Genomic DNA, 25,843 nt, shown 5'->3' on the forward strand with positions numbered 1-25,843 from the left:
AGACAAATTCTTGAAGAGCTTTTGGGCCCAAGAAATGTTGTTCAAAATTATCTGTTTTTTATCGATTGGTTGTAATTTTTTTGGACAAATGTATTGAAAATCTAATTCTGATAATGAACGTTGTGCATGCAAAATAGATTTGAGAAACACATGCAAGGTTTCAAACGTGATTTTGAGTAGTCGAGCCTTGATCTTGTGTCATTGGTTGTCTGTATTATGTAAAAACCTGATGATGACATTGTTCTATTAAGGACAAAGTGTAGCCTTATTCTGCCAAGAGTTAACAAGGTGTCTTTTATTCATAGGATGTTCATAATGTGAACTTGACCGCCTTTTAATGTGTTTTTTTTTTATTGTGTGTGCAAAGCATATCCTAGAAAGAGAAGAGAACTGGATATCATGGAAGAATGAAGGCTGTCCATCTTTCATTAAAGAAAGGTAGTACACTGTTTTCAGTTTGCAATGAACATGTCATACACTGCCACGTGTACAGTCATGCTCTGTTGTTTGACTTTCTGTCTAGAATGTTAGGAATGAAAGGAAATTCGAGTTCTCCTAACACGAGTTGTAGTCAGCTTGTTTGTTACTTAACTTGTTAGTATAGGTGTTTGTGTGTTTTGTTGTATATTCAGTGTTATAATTGCCAGAAGAAAATACCATCCTAAAATAACCTATTCTTTATCTTCCTTACCTGCACGCCTGCTTTTAATATGCACAAGGATTTTGGTTTTCGGAGTGATGGCCAGCCAAAACACATATTCGTCATACTGAATGGCTGGGATAGCAGTGAATGAATAACAAGTTAAAGAAAGACAAACAACGAGAGCTTTTTATCTGCAAGACATGTTTTGACGGGAGCTCCCATTATCATCAGTTACAACTTTGCAAAACAAAACTGTTTGAATTTATAACAACCTAAAGAAGCATGCGTAATTAACTAGGAGTCTTGGTACCCTGTAGAGGCGCGGTGGTGTAATGGTTCGAGGCTTGGTTGGTCTGTGTTGTTTCCTTAGACAAGAAACTTTGCTCCACATTGTGTCTCTTCGCCCATGTATATACCGTAAATGGGTACCGGCGACATATTGCTGGACTAGCATCCCATCCGGGGGAGGGGGGGGGGGGGGGTTAGCAATACTCCTAGTTCTTCATGAAGCAGATCTGCTCGTGTAGATCACTACTGATGGGATGATGATGACGATCAAAGGGAGAACAGTAACTGGTAAGGCCCATTTACACATGCAATTTTCCTCTCGCAAGGCTGCTGCGACTTTAAATGGCACATGTAAACCAGCCGCGATTTCATCGCGATATCGCTGTACATGTTCTGAAAAATCAGAACGATAAACCGCACTGAAAGCGATTTAAAACTACAACTTAAGCCCTTCAAAATTGGCATTAAAAAATTGTAACAAAGATCGCTTGTACAAATGGGCCGTAATAAATTATACATAACTAACCAGCATTATGTACAACAGCTGACAACAAAGGAAAACGAGCAAAACTGTAACATCCGTGAAAGCAACAATGGTTGTAATCGTTTTGAAACCTTATGTGTTGCAGGACAGAAAGTGAAGCAAACCCTAAACCAACAAGGTGAGATAATGTTTGCTAATGTTACTGAAATACAACTCGTACTGCACATATTGTAATTATCTTTTCCCTTTAAGTACCAGCTGGGAGCAGTGATGTTTTTTTAATTTCTTTCTTGTAGGAAGCGCAAACTTAGTATTGGTGAAGAAGTCACATCTGGATGGAGGTCCAAGAAAGTGCTTATGGGAAGGTATCTACTCCTTCAGACTTGATCTATTGATGGAAATGAAATCTGTAGTTACAGCGCGCTGTGTGCATAACAGCAGTTGAAAAGGATTTATTCTTGAAGGTCACTATTTTGACAAAACTGGTTCAAATCAACTTTCTGACGATCATGCAACAAACAAACAAATAGTAGTATGTGTTTGTCTGAAAACTATATTTCAAACTGGTCAGTTGCAACAGCCATCACTTAACCCATCAATTAAAGTAAGCCACAAATAATTTCTTTCAGGGAAAAAGATTTTTTTTTTGGCCATCCATCGTTTTTTGCTGGCTTGAGTTGCTAGCACACCAGAAGAGCTGTAAATTTCCACTTGAGTTCCAGTTACGACTTTCATGTGGGCACTCGTTACTTTAAGGTCTGGGGGCAGTGAGACTGTGTAACTCTCAGTATTTGTGTACTGGAAAGAGTGTACATTGGACTACTGCACTGATGTTATTATATCTTTTTTGTTTGATCTCGTTAACTGTACGCTGCAAAGTAGAATTTGAAATTTTTTTTACAGTAATGAATTGACCCGTCTGTGGAATTTGTGTCCTGACAACTTGGAGGCCTGCAAAGCTGATAACAGGTGAGCATCAGCCACTATGCTGCTTTTTAGCTCTTTTCTGTGAGAACAGGCATATTTTTAATGACACTATATTTAAAGAAACTCAGATGAGATGAGGGTAGCTCTCTTGTAAAATTTAGAGCTAATGCAATGACGGACGATTCACAAGTCATTATTCACCAGATGTTTGAGTATTCCTTCCTAGTAATTTTCTTGGCATTAAACCATAATTATTCAATTATCTTTTTCTTAGGATGTTTCTTTCTAATTATTTCAAGCGTGTCCAATACTCACCACTTGTTCAAGTCTTGAAAGTAAAGATCAACTCGTATGAGCCGTGGAACAAACTTGTTGTTTGCAAGAATGGCTGCAGTAGTGAATGTGACTCATTACATGGAAGGGACATGAAGTTTTATTTTATTTCCATGACTGTAAGAAAGGTTGAACAACCCTCACTTTTTCCAATACTTAAACCGTCGTCTAACCAGTGCGAACTTTTTTTTACAGAGTTTTTCTTCCCACTCTCGAGGAGTATTTTTCCGAGGCCATAGAACAAGCTGATCCTGACGCCATGGTAGAAGATGAATACAAGTAAGAATCATTTGGACGCAATGCTGTTTAGTACATAGTTTAATTGAGAACGTAACGCACCGATTTATAAAAGGCCTGGACACCCTGATCTTTTAACATTGGCTATCACAAACTCCGATTAAAGGCTACCATACAATGCTTTGTACAGACAGCATGTATATGTATACCTTTGTTATCGCCGGGATTAGATAAGATAACTTTATTTTCCTCACAGTCTTTTCACAGAATGTTAGCTTGGACCCAATACTAGATAGCCTCCCTCGCAGACGCCCTTTTGGTTCGCCAAGCAATCGTCACGCAATGCGTGTCGAGCCAAAAGAGCGTCTGCGAGGGACACTAATTACTAGACTGTTCGTTAAAAGTATTATCCACTTAGGTACTAGTATTAATAAGCCGTCCTTAAATCTACCTGGTAGTTTTTCTCGTTGTACTGGACGTGCACTTTATTTGTTAATCTTATTAGCAACTGTAGATGTTTTGAAATTCTCTTTAGCCAGGTCTGAATATGGACTTTCCTTAAAAGGTGCCATCTTTCTTTTTCAGAGTTATAAAGAATAGTAACTATGGCTGGCGAGGTACGTTTACATATTTTCATACATTTTTTAAAATCCTTTTATCCTTTGCAGACCTGTTGTCGGTCTCATGTGGGTAGGGTATGGGATCACCCTCTTACGTCCTCCCGTAACTGCAAGAGTATTGAAGCTGTGATAACTGAACTTTGATATTGTATAGCGCGTCCAAAACTTCGCCATTAATTAACAATTATTCCACGAGCACGCGTTGGATATGAGATGATAGATAGCCAACGAAGCGCATAGCGCCGAGTTGGCTATAACAAGCTCCAACAATAACAGGCTCCAGCAAGCGCAAGTGGAATAATTGTTTTATTAAAAACAGTGAAGAAATATTGCTAGATCTTACTGAATTTCACTGTGCAAGAATAACTAGCAGACAATTTAACGGTCGCCATTTCTCGGCCATGGTATAATGGCTCATATACCATGGCTGCTAAGCCAATCAGATCCCTCGAATTGCATTATACAATGATTCAGTTTTTAATAATTCCAAATATCCACCAAGCTCGATTTCGTGATATTTCCACAAGTTCAAGATATCCACCAATTTGACTTAGAAATGACCAATACTTGCAAAACAAAAATGGCTTTAATACTAAAAAACTTTTATTGATAAACATGGTGTGTGTATTCATTTGCAGCGTTACGTCTTCTTGCGCGGAGGAGCCATCACTTTTTTCAGCCAAGCACCAATCCATTCAAAACACTACCAGACTATCTGGACAGTGTGGTTCAGCAGCTGGCTCAAGAGTTACCGGTGAGAAACTATCATCATTCCCTTTGCTCCAAAAAGCGTAGAGTCTAAAACATCTTACAAGTCACGAGTGATTGCGCACGTCATGATGACATCATTTAGGGACTATTTAGTACAAAATAGAGAAAGAGGTTATTGACATCTCGAACTAAAGGGAACACTCTCGACCATGTGCTGCAAATTTTGAGCAACTGGATATTACTACCGTTAATTTCGAAACACAGGCCACTTCGCCCAAATTTAGGCACCCCTAAATGTTTGACGGTAAGGCCCTTCCTCCCTCCCACAGTTGAATATAAGCCCATGCATGCTAGGCTTAACTGCTTTAAGCTGTTAGCCTAGCATTTCAACCTGTTTTTATCGTGAAATCCAACTAAAAAACAGAACGCAAAATTCTCCCAGTGATGACCCCCCACCCCACCTTGAAAATAAGCCGCTAGAAGTCCTTTGAACGAATGTATTAGCCTAGTGCTTATATTCAGAGTTGAACTATATCTAGAGGGTCGCCGCAGAAACTGAATTTTTGCTGGAGTTTGAATCTTAGCTCATCGTTCGTTTTAAAACAAAGTGTAAAAACTGGCCATTCATGGGAAAGATATTCGTCTTCTCTGCTCTGCTTTTGTCTTCATTTCAATTTATTTTATTTTTCTTAACGCTTTCAGAACCTTAAGAGCGAGGAAGGCATCGTAGTTAATGGTAAGGCTTTATCTGAAATGTCGTGATTCTGTTTCTGGCTTGAAAGATTTCATGTAAAAAAAAAACACGTCCATACCATACGTTTGATTGGTACTCCGCTTGTCCTCTCTCGGCTTCCTGGTAACTGGTAGTCTAGGGACCTTAAACAGGGACCCGCACTTTAAAAGGGATAGCTCCACACACTTTCGTCACAGTCACTGCTTCAACGTCTCATTAGGGCTGATGTCGGACATAGTGAGCAAGTAAGAAGTAAACGTTGTGGAATCGGTATTTCAAGAAATAAAGCCAAACGTGTCATGTATTGTATTAAGGATATTTTGGACAATTTATATTGTAATTGAGCCACATAAACAAATTAGCAAATCCCAAGCTTTTTTCACGAGGTAAATACACATACGAATTTTATTTTTGTTCTGTCAATATTCTATTGTACCTTGAACTCTTCGATATTCACAGCTGTGTCTACAATGAAATGACTGGCGGCTTGGACAGACCAAGTTTCTTTTTATAGTTCGGCTTTCAGTTTTTGTACAAGTTGAATGAGTAGAAATGCAAAGGAGCACAAATAAAGTGAAGTCATATTTTAAAGTTACGTTTTTGTTTCCGTCACCGTTGTCGTTGTTTAAGTTCCCTTTTGTGGAGTCCCCGCCATCTTGCTTTGTTAATTTGTTATTTTCTGAAAGAAATGTTATGTTTAAGCCTGGTTGTCACTAAAAAAAATCTTGCTATATTTTGTTTCGTACATTTTTCAAAGCTTTGGTATTTGTATTTCGTATATTCAGTAAGGTAGAACATGACAAAGCACGAGGAAAAACTTACCGGGCCATTGGTTTATATAAGGAGTAGTTTATGCCCCTAGTCACTTAATCCTGCATATCCGGTGATGGACTTAACTTCCCATCCAGGAAGGACCCGCAATGAGCCACTTTTTTCAATTTTGTCGGATTGGGTTGAAGTTTTCCAGTGTGTTCTTCGTTTAAAAGTGTTTGCTGTCTGAACTTAACTTTACAGGGACCGCAGATTCAAGTGTACCTCTTACATGATGGAAATTTAAAGGCAATGGAAAGGAAAAAATACAGTCAAGGAAAATGCGTTTGCTGTACCTATTTAATACATATTTTCATTAAAGGCGACAGGATATTATTTATGGATGTCTCGACTTTTCCCCCTTGGTTTTGATGTGTTCCTTCCAGGGCCCTCTTTCTTCATCTGTCTATCCGTAGTCCCGTTTTCAGCCTTCTCGTGTTCGCGAGTTTGAGCAGTGATTTCACGAAGAAGCCGTACCTCATCTCGGTGATTTAACCATAGTTAATTGAGGGACTGGTTATGAAACCTTGCCATGAAAACAACGGTGCTGTAATTTATGTTGGAAGGGCCGCGATCGTGCACAGTTCACCGTCTAGACAGACTGGGTACTTTCAAGACCCATTTTCAAGCACACTAACATAAAATTTGCCTGTTGTAAAAAGCAGTAATTTCACATCCATTTTAGCTCTATTTTATTTTAAAATGATTGACTTTGCTTTAGAAGGTCTGAATATCTACAAGAAACCTTTGATAAGCAACAATTGTAGCAGTAGTGGCACGGTCTTAGCATCTAAACTTCCTTAGGTCAATAAAATCAGAATGAGTATATGCAAACCGTACACAGGCTATGAATCGAACATCAACGTGGATATTGTGCAACCTGTACACGTGCACTTCTTCTAAAAATAGGCAGACCTACTTAAACATACCTAACTGAAACTTAAAAGGTCCAATTACTTGAAGGAAAAGTTCGCCAAGGTAATGTAAATACAGATAAACTATTCCTGAAAGTCAGGTTAGTAAATCCATCCTACGGTCAATGCCTGCTTCCTGTTGATCAGTTCTAGTTCTCTCTTGGATTGTCAGTTTTGTGTTGCGTTGTGTTGAGTAGGTTTGTTTTGTTTGTTTTTTGCTTCTGTTGTATCCTATTGTGTTGTCCTTGTCTAGTGTTGTGTTAAGTTTGTTAAAGGGTGATTGGATGGAAAGGTTTGAATTGCACTGAACTCAGTTTAGGAATTATCGCAGCCTTTGCAATCGTTCAAGTAAAACCATCGGCTTACTTTAGAAAGGCCACGACTAGCCTTTTGTCGTTGGTGTGTTTCTCCCGCTTTACTTTCCCTGAGAGAAATAAGAATCTACTCGTGGTCTTAGCGGCGCTTTACATTTGTCAGAACTGGCCAGCCAGAGACAGTTCGCAAAGGAAAGGCTGAATTAGATATATGCTAGTCCTTCCAATTGCGAGCGCTGAATGGTAAAAAGCGAGAACGCTTTAAAACTGCAACGATTTGAGTTCCTGAATTATTTCCAAACAAGAAAACCAAGTAAAGTACGTAAGCGTGTAAAAGGCGGGCCACCCGGCTGACGGGTATAGTGACAAGCAAACAAACCCGGTCTACCCAGTCCTGATTCTGACTGCCTTCCCAAGAGCCGAGATTGTCGCTTCAATTCTAGCACAGCTATGTAGCAGTGCGTTTAGTTATCAGTCTACCAAAACCGGCACCGTTCAAGTGTCTTGATGAAGATCTTCTTTCAGTTAACAGGTGCTTGCACAGTTGTGTAATAAAATATTGATTCAAACATAGCTCATCGTAGAAAACATGTCACCGATTATGTTAACCTTCCGGTGCTAAACTCTTATCCGAGGTTATGGATAGGTGCGAAAATATCATCTAAAGCTAGCGACTAATGTGTGTAATGAGTGGATATCCATTGATTTTTGTGCTGATGGCTCATGGTATTTTAAAAGTATACGGTGTGCCGTTACTCGACAAAGTGACAAAACCAAAGAATACCAAGTCTGGTAAGAAGTTGCTGGGAATGTCTTGCTACATCATTACGTTTTTTCATGTATGTGTCCCAGTAGGTTATCATATTCAGGTCCGTTAGAAGAGAGACCGGTGGGATCAGTTAGTTTGATGAACAAGACCAAATATAAATGTTAGTCGTGAAATTTTCGGGCTTTAATTACGGTCTCTGATTTTCACAGATGGACACTTCACTCTGGCGCAGTCGGTTTAGCACCTTTTTAGTTAGAGCATTACGGAGTAACTGAGCCCATTTCTCGAGAACAATTTGCTCCCAAACCAACGTTTAAAAGAGCGACAATACAAAAAGTAAAGCGCGCAGCGAACGTAAGGTACGAGAGAAGTGTTGACAAGTGGCTAGCGCACATGCTCGGTTTCGCGGGGTTCTAGGCTGTGTAAAAATCAACTTGTTTTGTTATCTAACTTCACTGCAGTGAGCTGTGTGAGCATGACTTTCATTAATGAATACAACAAGCCTATTAGGATCTGGAAAACAATGTCCAAGACATCGTTTAAGGGATTTATCATCTCTGGAAAAATCTATAAACTGAAAACAATGGTGAAGAATCAGCACAAGCCCGTTGTTTACCACGCAGAAGCTTTGGGTAGTGCTGCCGACAAACCTGTCCAACTGTTGCTAGAAGGCCAGGAATCGATTTCCATACTGCCATTTGACTGCGACGAGAAATTCATGAATGTTACTGTCACGTCTTCACCATCCGAGCAAGTAAGCGGTAAGTACCGATGGAAATGTACGGCCAGCAATTCAGTCCATTCTAACCTGTGATCAGCCTAAATAATAGCACCGCTCTTATTTCCTCTTTTTCGGTCGCTTTCTATTATTCGTGCTCCTCGCAGGTATGATCTACCAAGAACACAGGCTAAGCTAATTCAGATATTGAGTTCTGAACCTCCCTCCCCCCCGCCGCCCCCCCCCCCCCCCTTCCCTCGAAAAAAACAACAACTAAGAATCGAAAAATTCTTGGAACAAAGTGACTTTGTCAAAGCTGGGTATTGACAGTATTGAGCCTGTCTCAGGTCAATTTGAAATTTGAAACGTCAACAGTCAAAGTCTGATCGCGGGATAAGTCACCGCGCGCAAACAAAGTTGTGAGAATGCCGCCTTAGTCACTTATTACTCTGCTGCGTACTTTAGTTACATGTGTGTTAAACGGATAATTTTTTGTCAAGGTAAACGTGCAATAAGAGTAGAAGAAAAACAGAAACCTATTAGCCGGCTGTAACTAACCTTTGAACTGAGGCTCCCAAGTGGGGTATAGAGCGAAGGCAAAAAACGCGCCAGGATCGCCAATTTTTCTTTTTGCCGTATACCCAATCTCGTACCCTGAGTCCTCAGGCTTTTTGGTCGGCGGGTGGGCGCCAGGAGAGACTCTGGGGACATCAAAAAAATTCAAATTTTTTGATTGGCTGTTCCGTAACGGTTTCCATTGTTTTACCGCAGAAATCCTGCGGTAATAAAATTCGATGTCCCCAGAGTCTCCTGGCGACTAACCGCTGGCCAAAGAATCTAAAAAAAGAGCAAGGCTGATTTCACGGTCAGGGAAGTATATTTTCCGTGAAATCAGCCTTGCTCTTTTTTAGATTATTTGCTTTACAATTTTTTTGCTGATTAGATCCTTCACTACAGGATCCGGTACTTCTATTTTGTCACGGTGGTCCTTGCAAACACAGTTTATCACTGGTTTTTGCTGGCCAAAGAGCCTGAGGACTCTGGGTACGAGATTGCCCTATACCCCACTTGGGAGCCCGTTCACAGGCTAACTGCAACAAACTTAAAGCTCCATTCACACCAACAAAACATGTTTAATTAAACCAGGTTTAGCAAAATGAAAATTGTGAACAGAAAGCTGAACCGGAAGCAGCTTTTATGAACTGAAACAATTTTAAACTGTGTTTAACTAAACAGCTTTTAAACCTGTTTAAGTCTTGGTGTGAATGGGACATTAAATAACTAAGTTGACCAATCGAACGTCAAGGCACATAGGGAGTACAAAACACATTCTCAGGTTGCGTTTGACGGGGTGTGAACAGATTCCCTTGCCTTCGATACGCGACAGGTTTATCAGTAACCAGGGCCGGGTTGTTCGAAAGCCGATTAACGCTAACCTACGATTAAAGTTTTCATCTCGCTCTTGAAAAGCGGTTTTCAAGCTAAAGGTAAAGAAAAGTCTGAGTCAAAACTGACAGCAACAAATCTTTTGGAAGAATTTTTACCGATTAGTAATTAAACTTAAATCACAGTACACGTTAATCCAGGATTAGCTTAATCGAGGTTTGAACAACTGGGCCCTGGATGTTACGGCTAGGATAAAGATTTGTTTGCTCTGAGTTGAAGGGTCCATCCATGAAGAAGAAAGTGATGATTTGTCAATGTTTTTCTTCCCAACAGCGTGCCTAAAGTCTCAGGGAGGGAATTCAGATGGCTTCTGCTGTCATTTCCCGTTCACTTACAAAGGAGTCTCTTACAATTCATGTACCAACAGAGATGGAGAGGCGCTCTGGTGCGCTACCACAAACAATTTTGACCAAGGAGGGATGTGGGGTTTCTGCTGATGATGTGACATGGTGGTAGTACCCTGCTGGAAAGTGCATATATGGAGCATGTTTTTGCTGGGGTGCAAACTTGGTCAGAAGAACAATAACTTGAACGGAAGCAACGCACTCCGTAACTCGGGAAACAAATGCTTTCTCCTTTTCTCTGCCAGGTTCTTCACTTGTCAAATAGTTACATTTTGCAAAAAAGGGCGTAGCAGTTCAACAGAGTCCTTAATCTAAAGAGAGATTACCCGAATTACAGAACCGAAAGAACTCAAATGTCATTTTTCTTTGTCAAGAAGCGTCAGTGTGCTCGTTACGTATTTTGTCTGGAATTGGCTATCATCACAGGGTATTTATAGAAATATAGTGGAGGACGTTTTGCCTAACATATTTCTACTGGATAAGTTTTATGCAGATCGCATTAAAAAAAAAACAAAAAAAACAAACAAATGCAAAAAAAAAAACGAAAACCTCCATCCCGGTTCCCAGGATCAAGCGAAGCGAACCCAGCCGGGGACAAGGAAAACAGGGCTTTGGGTGAAGTGACGTTCCTCTACGCGTCCAGCACGACTGGGGGCACCGCGTCACAAGCTTGGCAGTGGTCACGAGTGGTCAATTCAACAAGTCATGAGAGCGCTCACGACAAAGTGAAAACCAATCAGAGTCGTAGGTTCTACGGAATCGCAGTGGCAAGAATCAGGTTTTCATTTTCTTCAGATTGCGCTTCTCCAGAAAGTTTTGTTTTATTGCCTTATGTAATGCCACGATAATGGCGATAACTGTAAAAAATGCACTATAAAATCTTTGTGACAAACAGCGATGAGAGGTTGATTGATTAAAATAAGATTCAGAGGATAACGAGATTTCCTTTCGGCGGGTGTCCGCTTACGGGAGCTTAGAAAGAAAGGAAAAGTCGAAATCGTAAACCCTGAAAGTGTCCGCGGCCGCTGACGAGACTATCCGCTCACAGGAATGTGATAATACAGAGTTTGTATGGGAGTTCAAACGGGGTTTTCAGAAGGAGGTCGTAAGTAGAACTGTCCGCTTACGAGAGAGCTTCCACCGCAGTTTTGAAATGCACTGGACCCTTTTCTTTACTAAGCGGTTAGACCATTACACAAGTGATATCAAACGGTTTGGAGCACAAATGAAAACAGATCAGCCCCAACAACACAACAAAACAACCACTCGCACAAAATTACATCAAGCATGTTGTTAAAGGAATTTAATTACGCGCCTGGTTAAATCCTGGCGACGCAAGACGCAAAAAGAGAACCAGCAGTAATATGGATGGCGTTTATTACCCATACATACGTAAGTTTACAACGGTTTGACATACACTAGGTGGAAATCAAACCGAAAAACTTTTGAGGTGTGACAGGTCTCAAAATTAACGCATACAGACGATCATTCTACCATTCACTAACACTACAATTCAGTGTCAATACAACTACTAAATGTTTCCTGCTTTTCGTTGAATTTAAGATATTAAGTTACTGTAAGCAATTAGCAGACAAGAATATAAAAAAATGCCACAAAAATATGAGGCCTAACTATTTTTTTTTTATACTAAATTTTAATCCGATCACATGTAGCCAGGCATCTGGTACCCTGGGGGGTACTGCTGGGGTGGCATGCCTGGTGCCACAGGCATGTTAGGCACCATGCTTGGTCCTGCTGTGATCATTAATTGGTCAGCACCTAATGGTAAAACATAGATGAAAACAATCAATAAAATGGCAGTCAGTGATTTGTTGGCCTTCTTAGCTACCAGGGAGGTCACACGGCCACTCGAGACAGTGGCGTCTCGACAATGAAACGCTCTTTACCAACTTTCCAATCGACAGTACCTACAGGTTGCATTAATTCAGAGAGCAAATGACCCTGGTCTATTAAACAATGACAATTATTATATCGTCATATTTTTAATTTACATGGATATAGCGTAGATGTATACTGTTTGATAAAGGAACTTTTACAATTTCTCAATGGAAAAGAGACATTTCTCATCGCTTACCGGTCGTTTCGCTACATTTTTAAAATTTACATATACTATTATTTGAGCTCAATTTTCTCCTCACGCAAATACTGTGAAACGCAAGAACAGCTAAGATAACTTTTCACCCGAACTCACTTTGAGAACGAGAAATAATCACATTTTTATATTCAACGGAGTGCGGAAATAATAACCATCCAGGTAAATAAAGCAACACGAGAGAGATACGGCTTGGGTATGAAGGTCGTGAAAGGTGGATGCCTATGATCAAACAGCACAGCAAGACAATAGTTTCCAGTCGAAAAATCCACGAGTCACAAACTTTCAGTGCTACAGTGACACGCAACGAGGAAGAGACTACATCGTGTGACAACTGACGGATAATAAACAGATACCATTCCATACTTCAGTAATCCCAATTATCAGCTTTTTTTCATGCGAAAATTTGGTTTAAAGTGGATTATGTCCCAGTAAATTGCCTGATGCAAGACTCTACTTCACTTGCTTCAGCCCCCTTTTTAATTAGCGCCACAGAGCACTGCTCCTGACAGTAGTGTACAATATTTCCATTTCAGTCACAATAATTCATGAAGAGAAAACACAAGAAATGACTACTGCGAAGGAAGTTTGGAAAATCTTATTTATCATAAAATTTGTTGAACTTTCGCTTTGAAGTTGTCCAAGAATTATACAAAATGGTTTGAGAAGCTATATCAAAACACTTGAGTGTTTCATCCCATATCCAAACACCTCGACCTTGGTTAAAAAAAAAAAACCCTCGGCTCAAAAAAAAAAATGAGAAAAGTGAAAAAACCCTCCAACTCACTTCTCGGTGTCTGGAAATTGGATGAAACACTCTTCCTCGTGTTTGGTATATTACTTAAAAGTCAATAAAGTTTAAAGACAAACAAACTCATACCGAACACGATCGGTTGGTCTTGTTTGCTCTCCTCTTGATCTTTCCTTTCAGCCTCTGAGACAGCAAGTTTGTTGACCTTGAATAAAAGCAAAATAAGTGGAGTTAGATGAATATGAAATTGTACTCAAAGTGTAGCAAAAGAAAATGTTTCTTCAAACGACCTCCATTTTCCGATAGACGTGACAAATGGTGCAACTTAAGTATGCTTTATTTGCAGTGTATACCTCAAATTAATAGGTTAAATTAATACTAGGTTGATGATCATAACGTTCAAACACAGTCCCAATTAGTTCCTTACGTGTGTTCCTTAACAATAAGATTTTTTTATGAACGTTAAAGCTGATTTCAAAATCTTTCTATCAAATTTTGTGGAATACCGTGGGTAAATTTGATCTCAAAATTACCATTGATCGTTAAGCGAACGGATTTCAATTATAGAAAGAAAAAAAAAAACAACAACACAAACTTATCAGACCCGGACCCAGACTCCTCTGGTTGGGGTTGCAAATACAGCTATTTCAATTAACCTTGTCGGATCAAAGCTTAAAGCTTAAAGACATCTTCAAAGAGGCTGCCACCTCATCCATTTGATATCTTAACATTTCTTTCATCCAAATGGCTCCCCATCGTATATATTCACTGGACGGACGAGGCATAGCTGATTTTAATGAACTTATTCATAAAGAGATCCACAGAATCTTGAGGTCTTTGAAATAGCTGTATACATAATGCTCTGTCCTTTAATTTGGCTATTTTTAGAGAAGCAAAAGCTAACTTAGCAGTGAACTAACGAGTGAGCAACCCTTACCTTGTCAATATACTCCTTCAGGACCTGCACCATGTAGGGCATAGCAAAGTCAATAAGATTGTGTCTCCAAGCAAGCTCTAGCACCACATCTGGACTGAGAAGATCATAGCACATGAACAGACACGCTGCAAAGCACTCATTATTGCCTATTTCCAGAAACCAGTGAATGAGATCCTCAGCTGTAGCACAGTTACGAGATTCAGCAGCGTACAACATGGCATCCTGTAAAGACAAGCTCACTTCAATATGTGCTGCTAACCTTGTAAAATAAAATCTAATTCAAACTAAGCGGATTAAAAAGGCTAAAAGAAACTAGAAACTGGGATACTTTTTTTGTTCGGCTCAAAAGAACTTCATCAGCCAGAACAAATTTAGTACAAAAATCACAGAAAAGTTCTCAGTGTTATTTTGAAAGTCATGCAGTCTTGTTGGTCCAATCAGAAAAGCTAGTTCATTCACACTAGAAGAGATTGGGAACCACTGAGACAACAACAACAACAACAAAAGGAAACAAACATTCAAGGAAAAAATGCAAACCTTGTAGAGCTTGTCTCTCTTGCAGAGCTCTACAGACTGTTGCCAGCGGTTGTTGCCTTTGTAAAGATAAGCTGCAATTCGACGGAACTCAATCAGCTCGTGTTTCTCTAGCCGCTGAGCAAGCGCGATGTTGTCAAAGTTGTCAAACGCATCGATAGAAGCACGGAGACCATTGTAGTCTTCCTCTTCGATCAGAAGATCATTCAAAGCTTCATTTATAGCCTTGTTGTTGTGACTTTGGACTGATCGAAGATAAGGCTTCACAAGAGGCAAATGGTTTACCTGCAAACAAACCACACCACAGGTGAACTACAAAACCAATAGGCCATTGCCGAGTTGCTGTGAACAGCACCATTGCGATTAATATAAGAAATCTGTCAGACTTTTTGTGAGACTAAGGGATAAAAATCAATCAATCAACCATTGTGTTACCTGCAATCATACTGTCCCTCCCTACGTCTCATCCAGGGGAAGGGAAAAAAAACCCGCCCAATCGCAGGTTATCATTGTGTGGGCTAATACACTGCACACTTCATACCAGCCTTGTTTGTTTGTTTGTTTGTTTCCTGGAACAGGACTTTAGAACTGAGTGTTGTCAACATCAATGTTGATGTTCACTGATTTGATTGCTACATTTTGAATTGGCCACTTCAAACAGAACAAACAGAAAGTTTTGGAGGTGTAAAACTTTCTAATAAACAAATAGAACTTTCGCATGTTAATTTTGTTGAAATATTCCCCAGTCTAATTAACATAGTCAAGGTAAAGGTGCTATAGAACCATTATGTTCCAAAAAAGTAACAACCATCTTCTAATACAGGTTTGTGAAATTGAGGGACAACCATAAAATACAAACTGTTCTTATATTATTAACTGATTCCCGCTGAGGTCAAAGATTTTTTTCTCTGGCTATTGCAGTCTCCCATTTCTTTACTAGGTGGAAAATTCATGGGTTTACTTAGCACTAACAACATACACTGCAGAATGAATTCTCTGATCAATTATCTTGACATTACATGTATTTTTGGTATTGTTTGTATATGTTGATGAGACAAACCTCAGGTATTTAAATATTTGATGGACAATAATTAATCTACTAAACTCAGAGAGGTTTAGCTTACCTTCTTGAAGAAAGTAACAGCACGGGTGTGATCCATGCGTGGAGTGAGAACCATGAGGAGATCGTTGATAAGCATGGGTCTGAAGTCCAAGTAGAACTGCAGTGACTTGTAGTAGAGTTCGATATTGGCCACTTTACAGATGACGTCCTTAAACAGGGCCTCCTTCCATGCCACAGTGGGGTGAGTCATCATGGTCTGAACAGCATTGTCATACTCTTCGTATTTCTCATACAAGAACACTAGCTCAGACCATAGGTGAGCTTGCTCTGCTGCACGAAGAACCTGCCAAAAACAATACTTTCTGTTTATTCTCTACGTTTAAACACATGTAAAAAGAGGAACAGCAAAAGTTTTGGAGGTGATGTAACCTGGGTGCTGGCAGGAAGGAAACATTTGGCTTTCCAATTTTATTTTTCTTAAAGCTTAGCTTTAAGTATGTACACGTAAGATTATATCAGAACTAAAATTTTTTTTGTTTGACACTGACTATTGTTAACGTTAGAAACAACGTTAATTAAGCATCAAAGACGTTTTGGCCAAACAATTTCAGCCTTCAACGGTTATTTTTAAAAGCCAACTGCATCACAGCTTTGTAACAGTTCACAGTTCTGCGTGTGCTATGCCAGCAAAACGCAACGAACGGCAGCCGCGCGTGTTTACATGAGGGTTTTGTAGACATCCGGGATAGCAATATGTTCGTTTCCCGCGTGGTTGTCACTTTGCGAATACCAAGCCTCGAGAAAAAGTCTCTCGTGAAAATTACGAGCCTTGTCTACAATTGTCGCATGGTCGAAGTTTATATTATGGAGAAACTGGTTCGCGTGTTGCGCAATTTTGGAGTTATTATCTCCAACCCGAACTGCCCGTTTATGTTCTTTTAACCTTGTTTCCAAGGCTTGGTCAGCCTGATTTAATTAATGCAACGAATGGGGCAAAACTGGATTAGCACTGACCTTAGGTATGTTAACCCTGGACCAAAAGAGCTCAAGATGTTCCCTCATCTTAGTAGGCTTGTATTTAGAATACAAGATTGCTAGCTCAGTAAACATGCCCATGTGTGCACGCTCCAAACCCAATGCAGCTTCCATCAGGGCTATGAGTTCCTCAAAGTAGCCTTGATTCTGGTAGAAATTGATTAACTCTTCTAATTCGTCAGCATGCACCACAATGTGAAGTCCACACATTTGAGCTAAACGGAATTCTTCTCCTTCCACACATGCAAAGCAAACCTGAAGGGAAGAGTACAATGCAAAAAGGCTTAAAACCAACAACAAAGAAAAGCAATGGTTGCCCACTTTCTCCACCGGTTCCAATCTCTAACTTTTGTATAATGTTAAGGAAGGAGAATGAGGTCAATGGATAAGAGTAGAAATGATACAAGCATGACAAAATTCTTGTGGTAAACAATATGACAAGTGATGCAGTCATGTTTCTGTCCAATACACACCTCCTTCCATGTCTTTGTACTGTTTGCTTTCCTGGCACCATCCACAGCAGCTTGGTATTCTCCTAAGTGAACTAAAGTTGAAGCTAATTTGGCAAAATTTGACACATTATTATACAGAAGTTTAGCAGCTTCATACATTTTCTCATCAAAGCATCGGTCCCCAACCTAATAAGAGAAACAAACTTTCCATGAACTGGAGAAATGAACAAACTTGATGGAAAACTCATTAATTCGTCAAGAGAAAACAAAGAAAATCACTACTGTGACCGTGGTTTTGATAAGTGTTCCTAATTAACATAAATTTTTGCCAACTTAACCCTTGAATTTCTCCAAGAATTATTGCTCACTTGAGAAGCCATACCAAACACTCGAAAGTGTGTTTCATCACATATCCAAACACCTTGAAATCATTTAAAAAAACTCGGATGCGCCTCGTTTTTTCAACCTACTTCTCAGTGTTTGGATATCTGATAAAACACACCTTGTGTTTGATATATGACTTTTTACATGCAGGTAGTCATTTTTTGGCAGTACATTCACAGCCACAGTAACCTTCTACTTATCAATATATCAATATATTCGCATCAAAAACACAAGGAGGGAAAATGAATGCAAACCTGTTGGATTTGAGCATGGTTTGGTCCTGAAATAAATTCCTCTAGTTCAGCGAGACGGTTTGTTTTAGCAAAGGCAAAGATAAGCTCTGTTTCCACATAAGAATCTCTAGATTTCTTCTGGGCCATCTGTAAGTAACGCACTACATCTTCAAAGTTACCTTAAAAAAAAGAGACCGAAAGCAAGGTGTTAACTGGCTATATTACTGACAGCAAACAACGCTTCAGTGATTTTTGCATAATGTTTGGGTTAACTTTTTTTGCACACCCTTACTGTACTTGCGAATTGTGTTGGAATGCCATGTAGTGTCAAACATCAACTGGATGAGACAAGGAAGAAATGCAGACAAAATATAGCAGTGGAGTGGGGCACAATAGCTTTGCATGGTGAATGCAAGGTGACCCCTTTTTCCTTCGATACATCACTTTTGTTTATCGATTCTTAGCTGTGTCTGCACCGGGTTTGCAAATGTCCCCATTTAAAATTTCAAGGAAATCGATGAAAATTGTGCTCAAATTTCCATGAAATTTGCCCCCAAAGTGGCATGTACTTCACACAAAAGATCTGCTGCTAACATAGCCGGTGTAAATGGCCCAAATCACTGGCATAGTGTCACAACACACATTGACTCTCACTGTAACTGGCTGGTACTATTTGGTCCCTGGAAAATAAAGGTACTTGATATTCTATGCAGTCTGTTTAAAATACGCTTTCTCTACATACTATAGCCAATAATTCCAAACTTGTTTGTATGTTAGTTCATTGACAATGATTGTTGCTATTGACCCATTGCCCATTGATCACCAGCCGTTTCCAGAGGTTTTTTAACATTCAGCCTTTCCAACCCCATGTGCAGTAAAAATATACAACTTATAGGGCAAGAAAACCAACACCCCTTTGGTCTAAAATAGTTAAAATTACTAATTATGGAATACAATACACTAGTTGCCAATTAAAATTTTTCCAAAAAACAAACTTGATCCGTCTTGAGGGACACAGGATTAGGCAGTTGCCATGTTTCTTCAATGAAAATAGAAAAAAAAAAAACAGACAAAAAGCTTTCCTAACTGAAAAATTTATTCAGAAAAGTCTTTCTTTACGCCTATTAAAGAAACATGTATAATTCAAAATGCCAGAGGAGAGACGTGCAAGCAATTTGAAGGAACTACAAGTCCATTTCAAAGTGAATTTATCGACCCGTCACAAGATTGCCACAGCTTTCACTACAATTGCTCTTTTTTCCCCTTTTTGAGAATCACAATTACAATGATATTTTTTTAAAAAACTTATTTTTATTTTAAAGACACATTTCACTAGATTGAAACAGACATTGCAGCCTTATGTAGTACAATGCCAAAGAAACAAAATGGAATCACCCATTACTGCAACTTGAAACTTGCATGCAGTTTTCTATTCAGCATGTGTGATTTGTTACTGATTTTAGCTTTTCACTTATGAATGTACAGCATTTATGTACCTTCTCTGTTTGCAACTTCAACAACCTCTGAATATGCCGAGGGGTCATCAGCTTTGATAAAGCTATCAATAGCTTCCTTTACCATGTTCTTTTGTAACTGAGCTTTGGCCAATAAACTCCACACTGCTGCTTCATTACATCGCTCAGCAAACTCATATGCACGGTCCAAGTTTTGAACATTTTCTATCAAGACCTAGTACAAACAAAACCCCACAATTAATGCTTTCATCAGTCAAAAAGTGGCCAAACAAAAGGTCTCTTGAATATTTATGACAGAAGCAATGTTCCAATTAACACAAACAAAGGCAATTGTACAACCGCAAGTTCTCAGATTCTGTTGTTCAAGAAAACACAATTACTTTCTTCACGTGCTCAACCTACAACAAGGCATCCAAAGAGTAACTTAAGCAGAAGACCCCCCCCTCCAAAAAAAAAAAAAAAGCTGCCATGTTGTTTTAGGGGCATTAAGGATACCCTATACCTTCAGAGGTGTCTCGCGTCCAAGCAATGAAGTGCATCCAGTTTAAACTGTAGATACCTAAACTCCTATATCAAATTATAGCTTACAGAGCTGGCTATCAAACTATACCAATAATTTTGAAATAAAATGAATTGTCAAATTTTTCATGACCTCTAAATGCGAGCGTCCGAATCACCTTTTTAAAACTACTAGTCAAAGCAAATTTTGTTTTTCGCTAAGATAATTTGCTCCTCAGTTTCTGGACCCAAAGCGCTAAAAAAAGGTGTCTGTGTTTTGCCATATTTAATCACAATGAGAAGTTACAGAACATTTTTGAAATAGGATGAAAAATATTTCAAAAGAAAAAATTTGCAGACACGTTTTTGTTGTTTATATGTTAAACTAGCTACAGTCGAAATTTGAAGGCAAACGAACAAATTCCCTTTGAGTTTTAGCTCTTTGAAGTGGCTCGTCCAAGTGAAAAAATTGATTCGAGAAAACAGCGCAAAAAATTCGGCTATTCATTTTATTTCAAATTTCTTGGTTTAGTTTGATAGCCAGCTCTATAAGCTTTAATTTGATATAAGGGTGTAGGTACCTACAGTTCAAACTGGACATGCTACATCGCTTGGACGCGAGACACCTCTGAAGGTATAAATGTAAAAAAAGCTTCAACTGCAATAATTCTTTAGCTAAATATTTGATGCGGAAAGGAAGGAGGAACAGAACCTTCTCCCCTAAGTTTCAAGCAGATCATACCTTCTAAAAAATGCTGAGTAAATTTTCACTATCTAAAACACATTTATGCGATCACTAATACAAAAAGCATCTATTTTCCACTTGCAAATGTCCTAGGTGATATTTCCCTTTAATGTCACTATTCCGCATATACTTTAAATTATTATTGTTTAACAAAGCATGCAGCTAGATAACAGTATTGAGACAAAGTAAACAGACAACAAGGTGGCGTAATTGGGGGATACATCCCCGTGGCAGGTTAATACGACTTCGGGTTATGTGCGCAAAACAAACGTAAGCCTCACTTACCTCCCCACTAACGTGGGGTAGGACAAGAGTATTGGCAGAGCCTTTCTTATCTCCCCAGCACCATACGGGCTGGATCGGACAAGATAAAGGCAAAGGTATGAGATGGCAAGATACGAGCAATGCCAAGAGCTTGAGGGAAGTCGCAACGCAGACTTAACCGAACCACAAGGAGTGACCCCAAGTTTAATGAATATATAACAATCCTCCTCCAAAGGGAGGGAGGGTGGGTAAACAAAATTTTTAAACGTGTTTGCGTTCGTGCAATACTGCCAGGATAATGCCCTGGGATAGTGTTCTGACGCTTTTATAGCGAGACAGTGACTCAAAGTTCGGCCAATAGGTACAAATGTACTGTAAACTAAAAGACACAACGTGGCAAACTACTAGCCATCAATAGGGCTTTACAAAACGAGAACCAATCCCAGCAAAGGTAAGATTCATTTCTAGACAATTGTGCAACATATTGGTACAATTTCCTAGCCATGAAAGGCTTTTATCCTAACCCTACTGAATAGAGAGTATTCATTTATGAATGAGGCTTTCGTGTATACATTGTTGTCTGGGGTCGACACAACATTGCGTGACCTACCACCCCTAAGGCGTCACCTTCCATTAAGCGCATTTTACCGTTCGGTAAAAGCCTTATTAAAATGTTTAGGTTTTGACCAGAATTCAACTCACAGCTTTCTTCAAATTTCTAATAACTGCTTTATATTTATTTTTCCTTGGAAATAATCATATTTAAGTTTTTTTCAAAACCTAAATACAGTGTACCTGTATGGCAGATGTGTTCACATCAAATTTCTTGAAGATAGCAAAAGCTTCTTCATAAAGCTCACTTCCAATGGCTATGCTAGCAATATCAGGGGCATCGTAATTGTCCAGACGAGTGATGTATTCCATTACACGTGTTCGATCAGCCTTGATAGCTGTCAAAATCAGCAAGTTTTGCAGATTTCTGGATGATAAAGAGAGGGTTATGTAAATATATACAGTGATACATAACTACATGAACATACACAAATTCTACAAGCTTTTCCAGTAGGTGGAGAAAAAACCATTAACAAAGCATGAACTTCATGAATGCAAAATTTATTTATTTATTTTTTTAGTGCTGTGTCAAGTCCTTGTTTTTGTGTCAGAGTAGCTGAGGCTCAAACAAATAGGAGCCAAAGAAAATCCATCAACCAAGCCCTTACTACCAGCCTTACATACTCTACATATACAAGAATGTTATGTTAATAAAACAGAAAAATTGTTTTGTACCTATGGTCACTGAACACAGAGTTTTCTAGGACAATCTTTTCAAGAAGTTCAATGAGCTCATTGGGCAGATCAGCTGTCATGAAAGCTTTGACAGTGCAAGAGACGTCTTCAGGATCCTGAGTCTCAGACAGAGCTGTTTGTACAACCTTTGAAAAATAATACAGCACATTAGTACAATCATTGAAAAACATTCACAACAAACTAAGGAAAAACAATAAATCTCTCAAATGGTCAAGAACCAAAAAACATGTAATTATTATTACAAGCTGCATGCAAGTGATTTTAAATGCTTTCCCGCTGAATAGTCAATTCGTTCCAAGTTTGACTAAATTGTGCAGTTCCAGACAAAAACGATACTCACCCCATGGAAGGTCATCGGAAATGCCTAGGGGGACAGGGGTCTCTAAAGTCAAAATTTTTGAGGCAAAGTATGAAGCTAAGCTGAAATTCCCTGTGGGAGGGGGGAGTATAGATTTTCTTTGCAACTGCACGATAAGGTAGCCATTTCATGAGTTGTACAATGTACAAAAACGTTTACTTTGACAAAATCAAACAAACAAGCAACCCCCCCCCCCCCCCCAATAATAGTACACATGCCCACACATAAACAAAAGACTGAACTACATGTTTTGACAAGCTATTGTCTTCACCTGATCAATAAGCTGTCGGCGGAACTGGTTTGTCTCCTGCAATACTTCTGCCCAAAGATCTGGGTCTCTCCTCCGGACCAGGTATCTTGCCAGGCTTTTAAACAGTGAGTTCTCGTTACAAACCTTTATAAAGTATAAGGAAATGGTTACAATTTGTGTTAGTAAGTTCTCTTAAACTTGAAGTGCCAGTATCCATTAAGCATTCTAAGTTCTGCTATATGGAAGATCAACATTTAGTTGTGTTTGGCCCACAAGACTTCAGATTATTACATTCAATTACACTGTACCTTTATGAGCTCTGCGTCACACTGCCCTCTTTCATAGGCAATACATGCTAAATGTGGATCTCTCTTCTCGCAGTACTTGCCTACCACTTTGCTGTCATAATAAGGGTTTTCCCTGGAAGATAAAATGTTATTTTTCACAACTGATAAGTGTATTTACCCCTCCCCTTCCATTTAGGAAGTGAATAGTGCCTGGTTGTCCTTTACAATGGTTTCAAGCTAATTCATTTGCCTATAAATATGACTTTTATTTACAAATGGGCTACTTCTGGAATGAAGACCCAAGGTAAACTGGTAATAATCAAAGATTCAATGCTCAATGTTCAATAGCCGAAGGTAAATATATTGGTCTAGTGTCACAACTCTGTATGCAGAGAGAAGTCGAACCTCCTGTGAAAAGGAGCTGAGAAGTCGAACCTCCTGTGAAAAGCAGCTGAGTTGCAACTTGGTGTTGTTGCCGGGGCAAATTGCAGCGTCTGTTCCTAGAAAACACACCACTACACAGCTTTCTGACGTTCTGATAAGTAGATTCAATCACATTCGCTACCGATAGTTCAAATAAATCAACACAACTTCACTTGCCTTGGGAAAAAAGCAAAAAAATGTAGAAGAAATCTGGAAGCACATGAATTAGCAAGCTCTGAGCCTGCACTCTTTTCTCTGCTCAGATGCGCTTATTATAATGTCACCAAGTAGGCTCACAGAAATAAGTCTCGACATCATGCTACAAACATGAGATCGAGGCCATCTGTGCCAGCCACCCAGCCACTACAAGATGGAGTCCAAACCCTGAAATCATATGGCATCACGGTCGATACCTGTGGGACATCATAAAACCCACAGGAATGACTTCCGAAAAAAGAAAAAACAACAACACAAGTAGTTCACATTCTCCTATCGTTGAACACAAATACAAACCTAAGGAATCGTTCTGGATTGTTGTTAGCATCAATGTAAATCTTAGCCAGGGCATTATGAGTTGCTGGTTCCTCAGAGCCATCATGAATCTTGGCCTCCAGCCAGGGCAGCAGAAGTTTTAGCCGATTTCTTTTCTCAACTTCTTCAACAAGTTCATCAGTTGAAAACTGGCCTCGTACAGCCATCATGAGGCTTTTGATGATATCCTCTGAGCAGTCGACATCTAACAAGCCTCCAACTACCACTGGCAGACGGGACGGATTCACCTACAAAGAAAACAAGCCTGATTGTCCTACAATAACAATCAATAAGAAATAGTTTGTGTATTAACCAATGAAATGCTGCCTTCATGTGTGGCATGTCTGATATTTTTGGTTTTCATAGAGGTATTATCAAATGTCATGCATAAAACAACTTTAGCAATTTGTATTGGCTTTTGGGCTCATGAATAATTATTGAGTTGTAATTATTGAAGCTGTGAGTTGGTGAAGAAAGAAGGTAACTATGTTTTATCAAATCCAGTAATGTTAGATTTTTATTACTATTTAGTTTCTCCTATTGATGTATAGTTTGTCATTTTTTTTATCTCTGTATTTTTTTTTCTTGTGATGAAATATACATAATACATATGCGGTGGGCTTTGAGCCCCCACCCCGCAACCCCTCTGCAAATTCCAACTTATTGCAAGGGGGGTGGGAACATGGATATTTCTGGAACTACACCATGTCACAGCTTTGCACACCACAAATAATCAATCTTACCTTTTGTACATAAATCTCAATGTACTTCTGAAGATTGTTACGATACAAATACAAAACCAAGTCATGCACAAAGTCAAATCTATCACACACAATGATCAGCGGCAATTGATCAGTCAGCTTAGCTTCCTAAAGCAAGGAAACAAAAATGATACAATAAAAACATAAGCAAAATACAAGGAGTAGAAATACAAAATATCAATAAGAACTACCCTGTTGAAAAAGATTTTAGAACTACATTATCCTGTCATGGTGGTCTTATAATAGAGCAACTAAACATATCCTTGAGGTCTCATTTGACCGGTAACAATTTAAAAACTCTAAAACTGTTGGATCTCACAGCCATGAGCTCCCAGGCCCTCGAGGGAGGACAGGCACCCGTCAGACTGTTAAAAATGGGAAAAGACAGCGGAGGGGAAGGGAGGGGGAAAAACAGAACCTTCCTTGCGACAAAAAACCCTCCAAACAAACACTTGATTTGACCTTTGCAGCAAGAGCGTCGTATATTCTGTGAGCATGTGGAAACCTGGCGCATCTGCCCAAAGAGACACCGCTGGTCATGGAGCAACACTTTTTTCCTTTGTTATCAATTCCATTAAATTGCATTTAACTACATCTAAAAAGTTACCTTTAGGAAGTTCTTGACTTTTTCTGGATCATAACAGTTACTTTCTCTGCAGATACGCTCCACCTCCTTAACCTGGCCGGTTTTACAAGCAGCCTGCAACAATAAATGTCACAAATGAAGAATCGCTCTCACCACAAATATTAAGAGTCAATCAATTTCACTGCATAATAAACATTTATGCCTCAATTTATCTGTACCTGAATGTACTTGAAATGAACATCTGCTTCCTGACTGAAGTTTACAATAGATCCCAAAAAATAGAACAGACCTTCAAAGAGGAATGCAGATTTGAATAAAAGTTAGAAATAAATGTAGGTTAAACTGGAAAAAACACAAAACAATAGACAGAAAGGACTGTGGATAATGAGAAATGAAATGTTGTGTTGTAATCTAGTTAATGTGAGATCTTCCAAAGTGGCCATAAACACCATGTATCTGACATCCCACCCTCCACTCCACCTCACACCATGTGCCTTTTGTTTCTCCTCTTGTTTCTAAACCAATCAGATTCCATATTTATATGTGCATATTTTTGAGTGGCTT

The 25,843-nt window shown here is 39.2% G+C and overlaps 3 protein-coding genes across 3 annotated transcripts in view; 2 read left to right on the forward strand and 1 right to left on the reverse strand.

Moving 5' to 3' along the window:
• The window catches only part of LOC146464457 (THO complex subunit 1-like), a 31,074-nt gene extending 24,952 nt beyond the window's left edge, over positions 1–6,122 (forward strand). Inside the window, exons 17-25 of the mRNA XM_085129758.1 lie at positions 368–438; positions 1,561–1,593; positions 1,712–1,780; positions 2,319–2,384; positions 2,871–2,954; positions 3,498–3,529; positions 4,171–4,286; positions 4,946–4,979; positions 5,991–6,122. Coding sequence (XP_084985884.1) covers positions 368–438; positions 1,561–1,593; positions 1,712–1,780; positions 2,319–2,384; positions 2,871–2,954; positions 3,498–3,529; positions 4,171–4,286; positions 4,946–4,979; positions 5,991–6,022 — 537 coding nt within the window. The 3' untranslated portion in view covers positions 6,023–6,122. The remainder of the gene's footprint in view (positions 1–367; positions 439–1,560; positions 1,594–1,711; positions 1,781–2,318; positions 2,385–2,870; positions 2,955–3,497; positions 3,530–4,170; positions 4,287–4,945; positions 4,980–5,990) is intronic.
• Positions 6,123–7,594: 1,472 nt separating this feature from the next.
• LOC146464458 (uncharacterized) lies at positions 7,595–10,789 on the forward strand. Its single transcript, XM_085129759.1, has 3 exons — positions 7,595–7,806; positions 8,245–8,544; positions 10,221–10,789. Exons 1-3 carry the CDS (start codon positions 7,692–7,694, stop codon positions 10,382–10,384), a joined length of 579 nt encoding a protein of 192 aa, XP_084985885.1. The 5' UTR covers positions 7,595–7,691; the 3' UTR covers positions 10,385–10,789.
• An 862-nt stretch (positions 10,790–11,651) lies between these two features.
• LOC146464459 (clathrin heavy chain 1-like) overlaps positions 11,652–25,843 on the reverse strand; it is a 31,111-nt gene continuing 16,919 nt past the window's right edge. Inside the window, exons 16-32 of the mRNA XM_085129757.1 lie at positions 25,498–25,568; positions 25,301–25,393; positions 24,676–24,801; positions 23,915–24,180; positions 23,000–23,111; positions 22,713–22,835; positions 22,063–22,208; positions 21,571–21,754; positions 19,290–19,482; positions 17,815–17,972; positions 17,198–17,362; positions 16,704–16,979; positions 15,751–16,032; positions 14,630–14,911; positions 14,093–14,314; positions 13,285–13,360; positions 11,652–12,070 (exon numbers count right to left, since the gene is read on the reverse strand). Of these exons, the coding sequence (XP_084985883.1) occupies positions 11,955–12,070; positions 13,285–13,360; positions 14,093–14,314; positions 14,630–14,911; positions 15,751–16,032; positions 16,704–16,979; positions 17,198–17,362; positions 17,815–17,972; positions 19,290–19,482; positions 21,571–21,754; positions 22,063–22,208; positions 22,713–22,835; positions 23,000–23,111; positions 23,915–24,180; positions 24,676–24,801; positions 25,301–25,393; positions 25,498–25,568 (2,891 nt within the window). The 3' untranslated portion in view covers positions 11,652–11,954. The remainder of the gene's footprint in view (positions 12,071–13,284; positions 13,361–14,092; positions 14,315–14,629; positions 14,912–15,750; positions 16,033–16,703; positions 16,980–17,197; positions 17,363–17,814; positions 17,973–19,289; positions 19,483–21,570; positions 21,755–22,062; positions 22,209–22,712; positions 22,836–22,999; positions 23,112–23,914; positions 24,181–24,675; positions 24,802–25,300; positions 25,394–25,497; positions 25,569–25,843) is intronic.

The sequence above is a fragment of the Pavona decussata genome, unplaced genomic scaffold, assembly GCF_977016875.1.
Source record: "Pavona decussata unplaced genomic scaffold, jaPavDecu1.1 SCAFFOLD_163, whole genome shotgun sequence".
Taxonomy (NCBI): Eukaryota; Metazoa; Cnidaria; class Anthozoa; order Scleractinia; family Agariciidae; genus Pavona; species Pavona decussata.

Coding starts and splice junctions, on each gene's coding strand:
- LOC146464458 (XM_085129759.1), top strand. CDS start 7,692: ATGTGTGTAATGAGTGGATATCCATTGATTTTTGTGCTGATGGCTCAT. Junction 7,807..8,244: donor ACCAAAGAATACCAAGTCTG/GTAAGAAGTTGC, acceptor ACTTCACTGCAG/TGAGCTGTGTGAGCATGACT. Junction 8,545..10,220: donor ACCATCCGAGCAAGTAAGCG/GTAAGTACCGAT, acceptor TCTTCCCAACAG/CGTGCCTAAAGTCTCAGGGA.